The 17,141-nt window shown below is 47.0% G+C and overlaps 2 protein-coding genes across 2 annotated transcripts in view; both read left to right on the forward strand.

The window, feature by feature from the left end:
- Positions 1-17,141, forward strand: part of LOC135896037 (zinc finger protein 271-like) — a 254,612-nt gene that overhangs the window by 40,302 nt on the left and 197,169 nt on the right. The gene's annotated exons all lie outside the window — the stretch shown is intronic.
- Positions 12,672-14,979, forward strand: LOC135896034 (zinc finger protein 782-like). Its single transcript, XM_065424357.2, has 2 exons — positions 12,672-12,800; positions 13,654-14,979. The coding sequence occupies exons 1-2, from the start codon at positions 12,755-12,757 to the stop codon at positions 14,661-14,663; spliced, it is 1,056 nt and encodes a 351-aa protein (XP_065280429.1). The 5' UTR covers positions 12,672-12,754; the 3' UTR covers positions 14,664-14,979.

Raw genomic sequence — 17,141 nt, forward strand, 5'->3', positions numbered from 1 at the left:
GTGCAGTGAAGCATAACAAGCGCGGGAAGCAGCTATGGCACCGGACACAGTATGTATTCCTTAATTATATGCGCGTGCACCCGGTCTCCCCTGTCGCAGTACGAGCACCGATATGCCTAATACGTGTACTGACAGGCCTTCATTGCGTGTACTGACAGCCTTCAGTGCGTTTTCGAATGTGCCTATGGCGGTTTGAGCCCTTAAGGGCAGCAAATGACATGCATTTATTTTTTCCAACTGGCCGATTTTTCGGGCATTTTGGCGGCCCCTTGGCAGTTCGGGAAATCGGACGTGGACTGTGCAATTGACCAAGATGATGCTTCAAATAGTCCGAGGGGCGAACGAGTGGCGGAAGGCGGACAAGAACAGAAAAGACCTATGCATTGAGGAATGAACAGGAAAGGAAGCGTGCTGCCGATGTTTTGACGGAGCTTGAGCTCAAAAAACATTGTTGGTTGATTCCGAGATACAGGTGTCCCTCATCCAAGCCATAATAAACTCTTTAAAGCAGTGAAACACAACACTTAGGCGTCATGCGCAGGCTGAGAGTATGTTAGGACAGTTGAAGTTGACTTTCGAGCTGTTGAGAGAGAATCTAAATTGTGACAAAGTTCGGGCCTCATACCACTGAGCTGATAGACATAGCTCATATTCGAAAATATTTGCTTCTGTATGCATCTCCTTTTCATTCGTATTTGAGAATGTCCGACTCGATTTGCAATTTTTTTCAAAGACGTTTTATTTGTTGTGCTTTTACTAACCTCTCCCATCTATTCTCTTTTTGCATTACATAAACACTACTCCTTAGTATTCAAATATGATTAAGTCGTTCTTTCTTTAAAGAAAATTCATATGCTTACTAGGGAGTGACAACATCGGGTGATATGGTTTCAGCCCGTCTTGACATAAAACATAGTTCTGCATCACTCTGAAAATCTTGCAAAGGCACTCAGGGAAAACCTGGAAAACTCTGGGAATTTAGAAACGTCAACTTGGTAGACACCCTGTACAACGTCGAAATCTTTTTCTCGGCTCATAGTCCATATAGCCTCATAAGCAGCCACTGTGGCTCTTTGTACGTTACCGTCACGTGCAGGCACATCCGGCACCGTGCACACCACAATCTGCACCTGAGGGGACAGCTCACGCAAGTCGTCTGCCTCCTTCGCCAACAGCTAGGCTAGTCTTGTCTTTTTTGTTTGGGATGTTATTTAGCCTACCTGTGACTACGACAAGGTGGCGTCCGTGGGCTATTCCCCCAAGCTTTGCTTTTGCTTGCTCCATGGCAGCGCCTAATGTCACTCTTAGAAATATCCTTACCGCCACTCTTTTTTCCGCTTTCACCCTCTACACAGTTGCCTCTGAGCACCTAGCCAGGTTTGAGTCGCCGGCGATAATCATCTTTTCACTCTCTCCTACTGCCGAGGCTTCTCCCTGCTTGCTTCCCTTGCTACCACCACCAGGACCATGCTTTTCTGGTCGTGGTGGTGGTAAACTTTATTGAAAGTGGGAAGGAGAAAGAGGGAGGTTTCTGTGTGGTTTGGATTTGACAAGGGGCATTGACCTCTGTGTTCCTGCTTTTCATTTGTGGTCGCATCAAGATAGGTGAAGCTCTTTCCAGGTATTCGCACCCTACTTTGCATACCTTCCACGTGCTTTGTTGACACTCCCTCTCCTGTCATGTTGGCAAACTGTGTTGCATTGTCGTGACCATTCTCCTTCACGATGGCGGCCCTGTGCAGCTTTTCTTCGGCAGCTTGGTCTTTTTTCCACCACCTTCTGTCCATCACGCTCCCGCTCTTTGACCTGTTTCTCAAGCTCATCCTGGAAAGCCCCCATTTTCTTCAGCCTAGCATCGACATCACAGTATCTGGCGATTGACATGATTTCCTCCCTGATCTCATCCGGCCCCTTGTCTACCTTGGGGGACTCCCTGTACACTGCACGCTTTACCATCTTTCTTGCCATGTGTTGCACTTCGCTTTTTCTAATACAAACACTGAAGCTTTCAGAGCATGTGCCTTCTAGCAAAGGCCTATACGCACATAATCTAGATCCTTAAAATGCTGCAGAGTAATTATCACCAGTGATTTAGAAGCAATGAATGCCACACAGACCTAAGGTACAACACGTGTTCACACGTGTTCAAACGCTCTCACTGTCCTACCAAAGCAGTGCTATCGATACCAATGCACACAGACTGCCACCACTATTAGCTAATGGTATTGCGACTTCCAAACTACTATATAAAAGCTACAAAGGCTAACGTCCCAAAACGGTTGCACGTGCTGAAACACGTTTCGCAAATGGATGCTGTGGCTATCCTGCAGAACTAAATATACACAAAACACACACACACAGAAAAATACACAAAAAGAAAACTGGTCAGTTACTATTTAAAGCCTAAAAAATCAGGAAATCAAAAACAGAAGCAAGCTCAAAGCGTGTACAAAACGCTCCATGTTTTCGTCGATGCCACGGGGCCCTGGAAAAACGCGTCCATCCGCCGCAAACATCACCGACACCATCAGGATGGAAGTGGTAACAGTGGTATACCAACTATGTCTCATTGAGTGGGGGGAGGGTCAAACCACAAACAAGCTGTGCTCTCTCGCTCTCTCTCTCTATATATATATATTGCGAATGACTATAACAACATGTGAAAATGTGTCGAAATGCTGCACTCAGTTATATTTACAGTAGCCGACCGATTTCTCGGGCTACAATGGGATGGGAAAACTGTCCGAATAAAGCAACAGTCCGAAAAAACTTGTGAATGGGATAAATGAACTTTATATTTGCGGAGCAACATTGAAATAGTCACGGATTGTGTGTTGCCTCTTTTTGCACCTCCGTGCGACGACATCCGCGTGTATTTGCGCGAGGGTCGTCCTCTCGTCATACACATTTGACAGCAACATCAGCGCACTGTTAATGTCTGATGTCGTTGGTTGAGGACAGCTGAAGCATCGGATCCGGAATCATTTTGAAGCGTAAGCACTTGTGTCACGATCTCGTGGTGAGTAGGCTCTGCGCACAGTTCAAGGTTCAGCAGCACAAAATCCAGCGTGCCTATTTGCTATCGTTGCTGGCTGAACGGCCTTCCACAAATCAGCAAGCATGCAGACTGCCGTGAAGCGGTTCACGGTTTGCAATTTTTCGTTGTTGATGCACAGGATTGTGCGGTGAAGCAGACTGGCATAGTAGAGCGCTTTTAAGGATTTTGTATCTCGCCCTGACCCATGGGGTGTAGCACACTCGTGGTATTCGGCGGCGAAAATTCTAGCGGGATAGCCTGGAGATTGTCTACAGCGCCATTGGCTTCACATACGTCGACAAAAATCGCCACTTGGCATTGCTGGGATCGAAACATTCCGTCCATGCGGCGCAGGTAACCCTCGAATAATGATTGCGTAATCCATGCCTTTAAATTTCTCATGTACCATACTGGCAGGTTTTCGGGGCCCTTGAAGCACCTGAGGTTTTGCGACTTTCGAATCGCAAGAAGTGGAATTTGCTCGGTACCGGTAGCGTTCGCACCGATCATAACTGTAATTATTTGTTTGCTGTGCCGCCCTCCGGTACTTGGATCACCTGAGAAATAGAGCAAACGGTCCAGCAGCATCCTAAAAAATACAACCGTTTCATCGCAACTAGAAATGTCCTCAGGGCTGTAGTTTTGCTGGACAAAGATCAAATCATTGCGGCAGTATTCTGGCACCACAGCCTGGTTGACGGCTCCACTGTCACCGCACATCTTCTTAAAGGATACTTCATGCCTCTTCTTAAAGCTGCGGAGCCATCCATCAGTGAATTTGAAGTTCTCATTGTTCATCTTGATGGCGAGATCTATGGCCTTCTGTTTAAGTGTGTCACCAGAAACTGAAAAATTCTTTGTCCGCACCCCTTTAAGCCAGAATTTAAATGCATCTTCCAGCTGCAGATGATCACCCTAGCGGTCCGTTTTTTTTTTCTCGAATTCTCGAAGGCAGACAGTATCTTGCTCTTGTTTTGGATGTAATCTGAAACTGCTTGCTTGGACAGCTAGAACTGCTTCGCCACGTCAGTTTGCGGTCGTCCTTTCTCCATGAGTTCAATGATCGCAGCTTTCTTTTCTAAAGTTAAGGTGGTGTAGTTGCCGCGTTTCTTCTTTGGAAAGTTTGGCAGAGAGGCGTGAGCTGAGGCCATAGTGTCTAGAACACACTGCAAAAATTCACTTCCGAAAGGCGAGAATATTCCGGGAGACAAGTACCCTGCACACAAGTGGCAATGGTAACCGTTCACGATGGATGGATGGATAAGGCTTAACCCTTGAAATCGGGTGACGGCTCATGCCACCTAACTGCGACACCAATCCAATTGAAGTCACCAGCGGTTCCAAACAAGCCTCAAGCCAGCATAATTCAAAATGGTGGCATACGGGGTGCCGGTTGAGTCGCAAAAGAGGAAGGCATAGGCGACGACTGTCTACAGCTTATCAGAGTGATTTACCGAGAAAATACAGTTTGCGATGAATGGGAAGGGATGAGGAGCAGCAAGGAGAAGGATGATAACATGTGACTGAGGCAGGGGTGCCCGTTATCCCCACTGCTGTTTATGATGTTCATGGTGAGGAGGGAAAAGGGCTAGAATGAAGTAATATTTGGTTTAATCTCTCATACAAGCAGGCCGGTACAGCAGTAGAGCAGCAGCTTCGAGGTTTATTTTATGTGGACGACATTGCGTTGCTAACTAACACGCAAAGTGACATGCATTGTCTGTCCAAATCTGTGGACAGGAAGGCCATAAGTTAGGTCTGAAATGTAGTGTTAAAAAATGAGGTGCAATAGTAATAATTGAAAACAGCGAACAGACAGTGACAGACAGCGCTAGGAAATATATTGCGTAAAAGAATATAAACGCCTTGGTATACAGATAAATGAAGGCAATAAATGTAAGGAGACACAGGAAAAAAGAATAAAGTAAAGGGGAAGAGAAATGCGGCCATAACGAAACACAGAGCACTAGGGAGATACAATAGGTGCGAGGTGCTGTGGTGTATGTGGAAAGATCTAATGGTTCCAAGACTTACATTTCGAAATGCGGTTGTTTCCTAGAAATCAAGGATACAATTGGGACTCAATTGGAACCAAAGGTCAGCAGGACGCCTCGCATTGGGCACTCACGGGAAGACTATAAATGAAGCTATCCAGAGTGATATGGGCTGGACATTTTTTGAGGTGAGGGAAGCTCACAGACAAATTAATCATGAATAACGACTGAGGAATATGGAAGAAAGTGAATAGACTGGGAGAGTGTTCAGGTGTTTGTACAAGAATAACATTCATTCATAGTGGAGGAAAAGAACTAGGAAGCTTACCAGCAAGTATGTGTAGTGTCCATGTATAGCACTCTTTGGAATGAAGGAAGGCAACCCTGGGGGTTCAAGGGGGCTTCTAAGATGGCTGCAGTTTCGTTAAAATAAATGTGTGTGCGTTCCCAACACAATCGGCCATAATCAGTCTCAATGCTCGACCTACTATACGTTGCAATGGCGACGATGCGTCTGAAGTTCGTGAAGCCTGCCTAGCAACGATTTTAAGCAGAACGAAGATACCAACACGCGGCGAAACTTCTACTTTGCGGTATGGCGCACAACATGCTTCCATCGTTCCGTTTCTTCGACGCGCGTGCCACTGACGCCAACGTCGGCACCGAGTGGTTGAAGTGGGTTAAACGCTTCGAAAACTTCATCGTAGCCTGCGGTATCACAGCCGATGCCCGGAAGACGGCCATACTACTACACTGACATATATATACTGTGCACTACCTGATCCTCCCGCAGCCGCAACTGCGTCTGCCATTTCAAGCACCGGTGGCTCCAGTAACGCAACCCCTCTCTGCACCGCAGCACGTAGGAAGCTCGATGACTATTTCGCACCCCGAGTAAACACTACCTACGAGGTTTACCGCTTCCGTCAAGCCAAGAAAATGAAAAACGAGTCGCTCGACGCATTTTACGCCAGGCTACGACAGCTTGTCAGGCACTGTGCTTTCGTCGATGACGACACCGAAATCAAGAATCAAATGTTGCTGTCTACAACGTCGACACGTCTATGCCGGCATGCCATGCAGCATGACCTCGACTTGCAAGTAATTCTCAAACAAGGCAGGTTATTTGAAGAGGTCGAGCACGACATCTCCGTGATCGACCAAGAAAGCCGGCCGTGTAAGGACAATGGCGTCAGCGTCTACACTTGCAGTAAACTCCGAGCGCACCTCGCGACCTCATCAGCCGAAGCATCATGGGAAAGAGCCGTCACAGACTCGTGAGCCTCTGCGCCATCAACGGGCAAACGTGACATGCTACAACTGCAGAAAACCATGGCCTCACAGGAAGGGACGCTCTAGTTGCCCCGCCCTCGGCAAACGGTGTACTGCGTGTCACAAAACTGGACACTTTGCTAGTGTATGTCGTTCAGCACACAAAGCCGTACGCGCAGTCGTGCGGGACAGCAGCCCTGACAGTGATGAACACGTTTTCATGACCTCCTCTCACTGTCACGCAGTGACGGGATCTCCACAGGTGGACGTCAAACTTGATGGCGAGGACGTCCGTTTTACAGTTGATAACTGGCGCTACCGTGTCTGTCGTCGGTTAGAACAGCTTAAAAAATCATTTAAGCAAGGAAACACTGTCCAAGACATCTAAGAAAGTATTTGCTTATGGGGCAAATTCTCCCTTACCACTACTTGGAAAGCTTGATGTTGTCATGACCTACAAGGAGAGCAGCAGCCATGAAACTCTCTATGTTGTGTCTGGAGACTGTGCACCACTGCTCAGTTTCTCTGCAGCCTCCCGTCTAGGACTAGTCCAGATCATGTATAGTGTGGGAGAGGTTACCAACAGACTGGATCCGAGGATAGCCTACCCAGACCTCTTCAAGGGAGTGGGCTGTCTAAAGGACTTCCAGGTGCACCTCCATGTTGACCCCAGTGTTCAACCAGTAGCCCAACCTCACAGACGCATTCCCTTCTTTATGCGAAAGCCACTGGAAAAAGAGCTCGAAAGGCTACAGTCCATTGGCATAATCGAAAAGACTGAAGGACCAACCCCTTGGGTATCACCAATTGTGGCAGTACCGAAGCCACATGACCCCGAGCACATTCGAATGTGTGTTGACATGCGCTGTGCCAACCAAGCTATCCAGTGTGAGAGACATGTCACACCCACAGTGGACGACATCTTTGTTGCTTTGAACGGTTCCATCTTATTCTCTAAACTCGATCTGAAAAATGGGTACCACCAACTAGAACTTGCCCAACGTGCTCAACGTAAGTGATGACATATTGGTGTATGGAAAGACTGAGAAAGAGCATGATAAGGCTTTGAAGGCCACATTGGAATGCCTACTTGCAAGTGGTCGCACACTGAAGTCAAGAAATGCAAGTTCTACCATCGGGAACTTACATTTTTCGGGCATGTGTTCTCCAGCAATGGTGTGAAACCGGACCCCACTAAGGTGTATGCGATCTTGGGTGCATCACCACCTTCCAGCGCCACTGAAGTGAAGAGTCTCCTCGGGCTCGTTAACTACTGTGGTCGGTTCATACCCAACTTGGCCCACCTCACCCAACCACTCAAAAAACTCACGGCCAAAGGAGAGGACTGGTGTTGGACAGACATACAGCAAGATGCTCTAGACGAACTGAAAAGAAAGCTTTCCGAGGCCACAGCTCTCGCCTACTTCAATCCAGTCAAGAACATCACCCTCATTGTAGATGCTGCTCCTCATGGCCTTGGTGCCATTCTCACGCGGACATCCAGAAGCGAAACCAGAGTGGTAGCATATGGGAGTCGTGCTCTTTCTCCTGTGGAGGCACGCTACTCTCAAATTGAACGAGAAATGCTGGCCGTGGTGTGGGGAATCGAGCATTTTCACATCTACCTGTATGGGACAGGATTCTGCCTACTGACAGGCCACAAGCCATTGGTCAGCATTCTCGGCAACCCTCGCTCCCTGCCTTCAGCACGGCTGGTGCGTTTGGCACTTTGAATTCAACAATACACCTTTGAAGTGCAACACGCTAGTGGTCCAAGTAACCCATCTGACTACTTGTCCCGACACCCAGTAAACTCCACGTCACCATTTCGGTGCATGGAGTCTGTCGCCGAACAGTACGTGAACTTCATTGTGTCTCATAGCCTGCCTCGTGCCATGACCAGAGAGGAAGTAACCGAAGCAACGCTCGCTGACCCGGTGATGAACTCGCTCCAGAAAGCCGTAAAGCAACCCCAGCAAGGCAACTAAAGAGGACTACTGGAACACCACAACTCTGACTTCCTTCTCCTGCGTTGCGACAAAACTGTCAGTTTCCAAAGAATGCCTGCTACTTGTGTTAAAAGGCACGCGAGCAGTAATGCCAGCACAACTTCACACTAAGGCGGTGCATCTTGCACATCGAGGACACCAAGGCATTGTCAAGACAAAACAGCTGTTGCGTGAGAAAGTGTGGTTTCCAGGGGTAGACTCTTTAGTGGACCAGACAGTTGAGAGTTGCCTGGCATGCCAAGCGAACACACCAGTACACCATCGAGATCCCTTGCCAATCCAGGAGCTGCCTCGAGGTCCGTGGACTGAACTGTCGTTAGATTTTACTGGCCCTTTCCCTGATGGCTAGTATGCTATGGTAGTGGTGGATGATTTCTCCAAGTACCCAGTTAGCATCCTACACACTCTTGCAGCACCTACAGTCATCAAGCAACTGCGCACTGTTTTCGCTCAGTTCGGCTGTCCAGAAGTTGTAAAGTCAGACAATGGCTCACCATTTCAGAGTGAGAGTTTTGCAGAGATCGCCAGTGAGCTCAGGTTCAAGCATCACCGCATCACTCCACAGTGGCCAGAGGCTAATGGGGAAGCAGAAAGATTCATGCACACCCTCAAGAAGTCTATACTCGCAAGTGGTGTCAGCCACTTGGATTGGACTAATGAGCTTCAGTTGTTCCTGCTGGCTTATAGGTCCACACCCCATAGTTCCACAGGAAAATCTCCGTTTGAACTTCTGTTTGGGAGACCCATGAAGAATCTTCTACCGACACTTGTCGCTGGTACTCACAACTCGGCTCACTATGAGGCCAGACAGAATGACACTAAATGAAAAGCATACAACAAGTGGTACGTCGACGCTCGGAGGCATACGAGTAACAACCAGCTGTGTGTGGGACAACAAGTCCTCTGCAAACAGGACAAGTCAAACAAGTTTTCGCCTTACTATGACCCACAACCATACACGATCACCCAAGTCAATGGCTCCAGAATCACAGCATCGAGAGATGGAGTGTCGATTTGTCACAACTCAAGTTTCTTCAATGAAGCAAGCACAGTTCAAGTGGAACGACATCAGGACCAGACCGACATGCCATATCTGGATGATGAAGCTGTGCCGAATAACAGTGATCTTCCAACCCCCAGCATAGCTACTGCTAGCCAAGCCATATCAGCAGCTCCCAAGACCGTCTCACAGCGGTACCCCCAACGATCCAGGCAACAACCTAGGCACCTGAAAGACTTCGTGTTTAAGCAAAACTGATTTTTTTCCTTCTCGAGGGGATGATGTAGTGTCCATGTATTTGGAATATTTGGTCTATGTCTTTGGAATGAAGGAATGCAAACCTGGGGGTTCAAGGGGGCTTCCAAGATGGCTGCAGTTTCAATGAAATTTCGTAATTTTTGCTATATATACTCGTTGTAACTATACTGTGTCCAGAAATTGTTCGATATATAGAATAATTCGATGTAAGAAGATTCGATATAGTCGGGTTCGACTGTATTAGAATGTGAAGACATCTTCCCTGTGGTTGACGTAGCCACCACTGGCCTCCTTGAAGCCCTTGGGTTCAGCGAGAGCAAGTGAAAAGTACACGTCCGCAATAGAGATTAGTAAGAGATGGTAGGAAAATTGGTGGAAGAAAAGTAGGGAAACGACAAAAAAACGGAGACGTACAAAAGCACAGTTCACAATAGGGGGTCAGAAAATTTGGTTGTGGGAAATCATGTTTTTTTTTCTTTTTTAACCTAGGTGGGATATTAAGCAGTATAGTAGCAAGAGCTTGGTGGTGCAACCCACCGCCTCCTCTCCTTGCTAGAGCAAGGAGAGGTGCTACCGGTGAGAGGAGCAAGGAGAGGAATGGAGCATGGAGCAATGGAACATGGTAAATTAGAATGTGAAGATATCTGTGCAGCGATTGATTTAGGAATCACTAGCGTCCTTGAAGCCCTTGGGTTCATCAAGAGCAGGGGGAAAATAACAGTGTCCGGAATGGAAATTAGTAAAAGGCGACTTGAAGCTTGGAAAAAGTTAAACTAGAAACAATAAGGGCGTACAAAAACAAAGTTCACAGTAAGGTTTCACGAAGTTTGTTTATCGGAATTCATAGGTAGGACATTGGGCATTAGAATAGCAAGAGGTTGGTGGCGCAACCCACCGCACTGTTCCAAAGTGTGTTGTACAGGAGCACTTCGGCGCCAGTTCTGTGCCAGCATGGAGGACGAAGTTAATATTCGTGTGTGTCTCACTCAGTCATTTTTTAAATCTGGCTGCCTTGTGTTAGTGGCCCTTTTCCAAATGCCGTGCCCATGTTGCTGAGACGAACATGCCTGTTAAATTATATATATCTATATGAGCACCTCGCTGCAACCGAGGGGTAAGTTGGGCACGATATGAAACTAGTGTGTGTGTCATTCCTTCGGAGCCACCGATGGTGCTTGGAGCCTCCATTCGCAAATACTACAATACCTTCACCTGCTACTGTGTTAAAATCCACTGCGCTTTGCAAAGGGAGCATACCATTCCTTGTTGGTTCCAGCAATCATTTGCCAATATTTTGCAGTGGCAGAGCACAAGGAGCAGAGCGCACTCCAAAAGAATTTGCCGTATTCTTGCACCTCTAAGCTGCACCAAACATCGTAAAACATTTCTTGTAAGGTCAGGATCGGGGTGTGAATAACTGGAATTTGGATTCGAAGTTTCATTCCATGACAACACAGCGTGCGCTGCCCCAAAGCCACACTTCAGGGCAAGGTTCTCAAGTACTCACACTTTCGCTATCTCCTGGGGAATCCCACCCTTTTTCCATGCCTGTGTGTTGAATCCAGGGTGTCTACCAACCGGGAAAACCGGGAATTCTCAGGGAATTTGAACAGTCTGGAAAAACTCAGGGAAAACTCAGGGAATTTGTGCTTCCATCAGGGAAAATTAGCTGTAACTTTATTGAAAGGGAACGAAAGTCGTGTTAATGCTGGCTCCAGTAACAGAGAAATCGCAACGAATCGTCATTGACGCCGTGTCATCGGCACGATGTATTGCCAGAGTAGTTAACGACCGATTTTCTAGACGCCCGATTTTTCGGACATGCTCGATAATTTGCACGGTTTTGCGGCACCACACGTACCCCATATAGTCAATGTATATTGCCCTGACTGCAGGTCTGAAATGGCATTAATCAAAGCCGCCACCGCCGCTATTTTGATTATCTCGCCGCCTCGAACCGGCACTCTCGCAGGCAGATCCGCTGGCAGCCGTAACCACCACCGCGGCAACATTAGGCCTAGCTGCTTCTATGTTCGCTATTAAGCTTCTTGCCATGCGGTGCCGTGTTTTTCATTGAAAGAATTCGGCGCTATCACCAATGGCACCGACTCCGCCTTTGTAATCCTCGCGATTGGCTTTGAAACTCGCAGAGCACAGCGCGTTGCGTAATGCCAGTCTCCGAAAGTTAGCTTCGCCTCAGTGCACTAGTGTTAGGCGGTGAAGCATAACAAGCGTGGGAAGGGGGCAATTGTCACGGGACATAGTATGTATTCCTTAATTACACATGCGTGCACCACGTCTCCTGTCACAGTACAAGCCCTGATATGCCTAATAAGCGTACTGTCAGGCCTTCAGAGCTTTTTCAGACTTGCCTGTGGTAATTTTAGCACTTAAAGGCAGTTAAAGACATGCATTAATTTTTTTCAGACTGCCCGTTTTTTTTCGTTTCTTTTTTTTGCGGCCCCTCGGAAATCCAAAAAATCAAATGTTGACTGTACAACTGACCAAGAGGATGCTTCAGATGATCCATGTGGTGAAAGCGTGGTAGAAGGAGGATGAGAACAGAAAGGACCGACGCACTGAGGAATTAACGGGAAAGGAATTGCCTGCGCCTTTTTGAAGGAGCTTGAGCTAAAAAAACAAAGTGTTGGCTGACGCTGAGACACAGGTGTCCCTCATCCAAACCAAATTAAATTGTTTAAGCATTGAAATCCAACACTGAGATGTTGTGTACGGGCTGAGAGTATGTCAGAACAGTTGAGGTTGATTTCCCAGCTGCTGAGAGAGAACCTTAGTTGTGACAAAGTTCAGGACCTCATACAGATGAGCTTGCTATCAGTTGATGGAAATAGCTGACATTAAAAAAATATTTACTTATGTATGCATCTCCTTTTCATTCGTATTTGAAAATGTTCGACTTAATTTGGAATGGGCTTTACCATTTCTTTCTCTGTGCATTTTACTAACACCTTCCTTCTGTTTTCTTTTTAAATAAAATAGATATTACTCCCTACTATTCAAACTGAATTAAGTCTTTTTTTTTTGTTTCAGCATGCTTACTAGAGAGTGACAGCATTGGGATACGTGGTGTCAGCCTGTCTTGACATAAAACAAAGTTCTGGCTCATTCAGGGAATTTCGCAAAGGTGCTCAGGGAAAACCTGAAAAACTCAGGGAATTTGGAAATGTCAAATGGTAGACACCCTGTGAATCTCCCTTCTCTCCTGCACGGTCGGTCATTTTTTTCCTTGTGTGGGTCGCCATTTTGCATTTAGCAGTTAGTGAATAGTGGACATGGTGCTAGCAAAGTTGAACTTAGGTCACGATAAGCCGTGCTCAACGGCCGAGCTCCTGTCTCCGGAAACAAACAGTGAAGCAGAGTCATCGGCTGAAGATACGACACGCACAAGTAGTTTATGCCCAAATGGATGCTGTTTTGTAAACATCTAGGGGTTGTGTATGCAGTTTTTACCATGGGTTATAGACGCATATTATTCTTTTTTTCTTTCTGGGCTGTTCTGAAAGAGGGTGCGGGTTGTAGGTGTTGGCAGGTTATGTGAGGAAAACTGCGAAATTTCCTAGCCGGCTCCTTGCAATCTCAACTTACGATAACATTGCCAAAGTTCAATGTGTGGTCAAGAAGAAACTCACTGATTAAGTCTCGTATAAAACCAATTTGTAGTGCCAGTGAATCATAACAAATTTTGCAAGTGCTTAATGTGGTTACCGGGCGTCAAGTGGTCATTGAGGATATGAGAGCAGGCTTGATCAAAGCATTTTTGAAGTGTTCTCTAAGGGTCATAGGAGAGAGTAGTCAAGCACTCCACATTCTGTCACTTTGTAATTCTTTAGCTTTCTGAAAAATCCCTTTTATAAGTGGACTTAACAAACAGGGTCATGAAGCATTCAAATTCAGAAATATTGAGTAAATAAAAATGACCATTAGTTCTTTGTTTCATCATACTTAAGGTCACCCTGAAGATCTCCCAAATCAAATGAAAAAGATAGCTTGTCATTAAAGTTAGCATGTGTTCTTTTTTTGGCAATTCCTAAAAACCCTTATTTACTTTTTTTATTTGTGCAGCATCGAGGCCTTCAATTTCTGCATCAACTGCCAAATGTGACAACTCAAAGCAAGGATGCATCCACCGATGTCAGCTATGTGACTACGTGGCTGATGAACTATTTCTTCTGGAAGCACATGCCAGCATCCATACTGGCGAGAAGCCATTTCATTGCCCTTCATGCTCTCGGAGCTTCTCACAAAAATGTTATCTGAATGTCCATTTGCGGACTCACACAGGCGAGAAGCCATTTGACTGCCCTTCATGCTCTCGGAGCTTCTCACAAAAGGGCGGCCTGAAAGCCCACCTGCGCACCCACACAGGCGAGAAGCCATTTGACTGCCCTTCATGCACTCGGAGCTTCTCACGGAAGAGCAGCCTGAAAGACCACCTGCGCACCCACACAGGCGAGAAGCCATATCACTGCCCTTCATGCTCTCAGCGCTTCCCACGATATTCCGGCCTGAGAGTCCACATGCGCACCCACACAGGCGAGAAGCCATTTCTTTGCTCTTCATGCACTCGGAGCTTCTCATCGAAGAGCGAACTGAAAGTACACCTGCGCGCCCACACAGGCGAGAAGCCATATCAGTGCCCTTCATGCTCTCGGAGCTTCTCATCAAAGCCCCACCTGAAAAGCCACATGCGTACCCACACAGGCGAGAAGCCATTTGACTGCCCTTCATGCTCTCAGAGCTTCTCACAAAAGGGCACCCTGAAAGCCCACCTGCGCACCCACACTGGCGAGAAGCCATTTGACTGCCCTTCATGCACTCGGAGCTTCTCACTAAAGGGCACCCTGGAAGCCCACCTGCGCACCCACACAGGCGAGAAGCCATTTGACTGCCCTTCATGCACTCGGAGCTTCTCACAAAAGATCCACCTAAAAGACCACCTGCGCACCCACACAGGCGAGAAGCCATTTCACTGCCCTTCATGCACTCGGAGCTTCTCACGGAAGAGCGGCCTGAATGCCCACCTGTGCACCCACACAGGTGAGAAGCCATATCAGTGCCCTTCATGCTCTTAGAGCTTCTCAATCAAGGGTCACCTGAAAGCCCACCTGCAGCCACAGGCGAGAAGCCATATCAGTGACTTTCATGCTTTCAGAGATTCTCACAAAAGGGCAACCTTAGGAAACACATGAGGCGAGAAGCCATTTCATTGCCTACTCTGCCTTCAGTGATTCTCGTTGAAGAATGCCCTGAAGATGCACTGGTGCATTCATACAAGTGACCGGCCATATAGTTGCATTGCCTGCTTCAGGTCCTCATCACTTGAACAGACTTGGAGAGCACAGCACCATGATTCAATTCAATTCACTTTATTTTCAACACCTCAACGTTGAGGACCGCGAACAAAAAGCCTTTTATGGCTTGACAAGTCCGCAGCCCTTTTTAACAAGCAGTGACAGAGCATAGGGTTAGGTATTACATATTAAGCTAGAATTGCCTAAGTCCCAATAACACGACTGTCAGACATAATGCATATATATAATATATACATACATATATGTGTAAAATGAATTCAAGTGAAACACAATGTATACTCACGTACAATTGAAACCGAAAGAGTTAACGCTAATTACTAATGCACATTATACATATATGAAAACAAATGTGTCACACAAAACATACTGCAATACACAGTTCGGCAAATACACTGTTGCAAAAACAATTTCTTCCATTTTTCCATACTGTAGGGTAGTTTAACAATCTTGTCGAACTAGAGTCTGAATTAAAAATCTACATTCGTGTAGCATGTTACATAGTGTTCTACTGCATCAGGTAGCACAAGTGTCTCCACATGCTCCTGAGAGCAAGCTTTAACTCGGGCCCAACTTAAGTTGAATGCAGCATCCAGTAGCATTAGCAATATTCGAACACCAAGGCTCAGTGTCGAGCTTTGTGTGGGTGTCTTCGATCCACATACACAGCTGTGCACACAGGTGTGTCGGTGTCTTCGGGGAAGCCATGGCCCTTGTAGTATGGTAAGCATGGCATAAAGCAGTTCACCTCCTGCAGTGCCACGACGACGGGTCTGAGACTGTTATGCGACAGGCCCCAACATAAAATCATGTCTGCTTTTTTTTCTTTTTGAGGGAGCGACAGTTCCACTGAATCACTCTCAGGACTGCTCCCGCCACATCCCGACCATGACCGCAAACATTAACTGGAGGGATTAGCATAGCCATGTTGTGTGTGAGCCATCTGCGTCGGAGCTATCTGTACAGACAGCAAAAACGCCATATTAACTCATGCGGCCGGGGTAAGACCTCCGAAGGAGAGCGTTCCATTGTGCATTAGGCACTCCATGATTGTGCGAACGCATGTTTTGATAACTCGTTCTATCATCGTTTGTACCCTTGACATGATGTTGTGTTCAATTTGTGCCAGGTGTGCAGAGAAGGTGGCTTCGTAATAAAGATGAATATATGGTTTTGGCTGCGTTTCTAGCAACTTATTCTGGCTCTGCTCTGGTGCCCCGACAGTGATAGTTTCATGGATTTGTTCATGAACACGTGCACCTTCATTTGCTAAGAGTGAGGCGGGGACAGATTGACCTGTAATTTTGGCGTGACTCGCATTCGCGTGTTCTAGCGCTTCGCTGTTAGCCATTTTTACGACATTAGCAAAGGCATTTTTGCTGTGGTCGAAAAGCGTTTTATTTCCGGTGGTATTGCAGGAGTTGATGGAGCGCAGGGAGGCCCAGTGTAAGAGTTGTGTCTCAGGGTCACTGTCTTTTGAGGGCTCTCAAGATGTTGCAGTTGTGAACCCGTGGAGTTCTGGCTTAGCTTCCGAGGGCGTTTTGACTTCACGCGCAGCTGTTTGTTGATCTTTATGCTCCGAGGGCAGTCTTGAGCCGTTGCAAGGTATTTACCCCCCCCCCCCCAATTGCGGCATTTCGGCCCCTGGTTGGGACAGACTTTGTCACTGTCATGCAGCTTTCCACCACATGTGGCACAACGCGGTCTGTTAAAATTCGGACAATGCTGTTTTTCGTGTCCTAATTTGTGGCACGTCTCACAAGTGTAGACCTGCGACTTGAACGGATAGACTAGTATTCTGAAACACTTGGGCCCGATCTTGTATGGAAGGCTAGTCTCTTTAAAAGTGACTGCAGCGGTGCCTTTCTCCCCAATGGGGCGAGCGCTGATAATGTCGCACTTCCGGCAGTGCGGGTTCATGGTAAGCTGCTCGGCAGTCATTCCTCCTGCGTTGCGGATAGTGCCCCACATTTGATCCTTTTCTATGGTCTCGTATGCTTGAAATAGTTGGCTTGCCATTTATTGGAAGCTGTATTAAAGAAAGAAGGGCATCTCGTGTCGCGATGATCGGTGTCAACCGCTATTTGATTACTCCTGTCCAAATATCTGACCTGAACGATCGGGTCAGCTTCAATTTAATGCATTGAGGGGGCGTTGTGCATGTGATTCCAAAGTGCCTCATCAATAACAATGAAATTTTCATCCATGATTCTGCATGGCTCTTGAGGTTTTAGGATCACA

The sequence above is a fragment of the Dermacentor albipictus genome, chromosome 8 (genome assembly GCF_038994185.2).
Source record: "Dermacentor albipictus isolate Rhodes 1998 colony chromosome 8, USDA_Dalb.pri_finalv2, whole genome shotgun sequence".
Lineage (NCBI taxonomy): Eukaryota > Metazoa > Arthropoda > Arachnida > Ixodida > Ixodidae > Dermacentor > Dermacentor albipictus.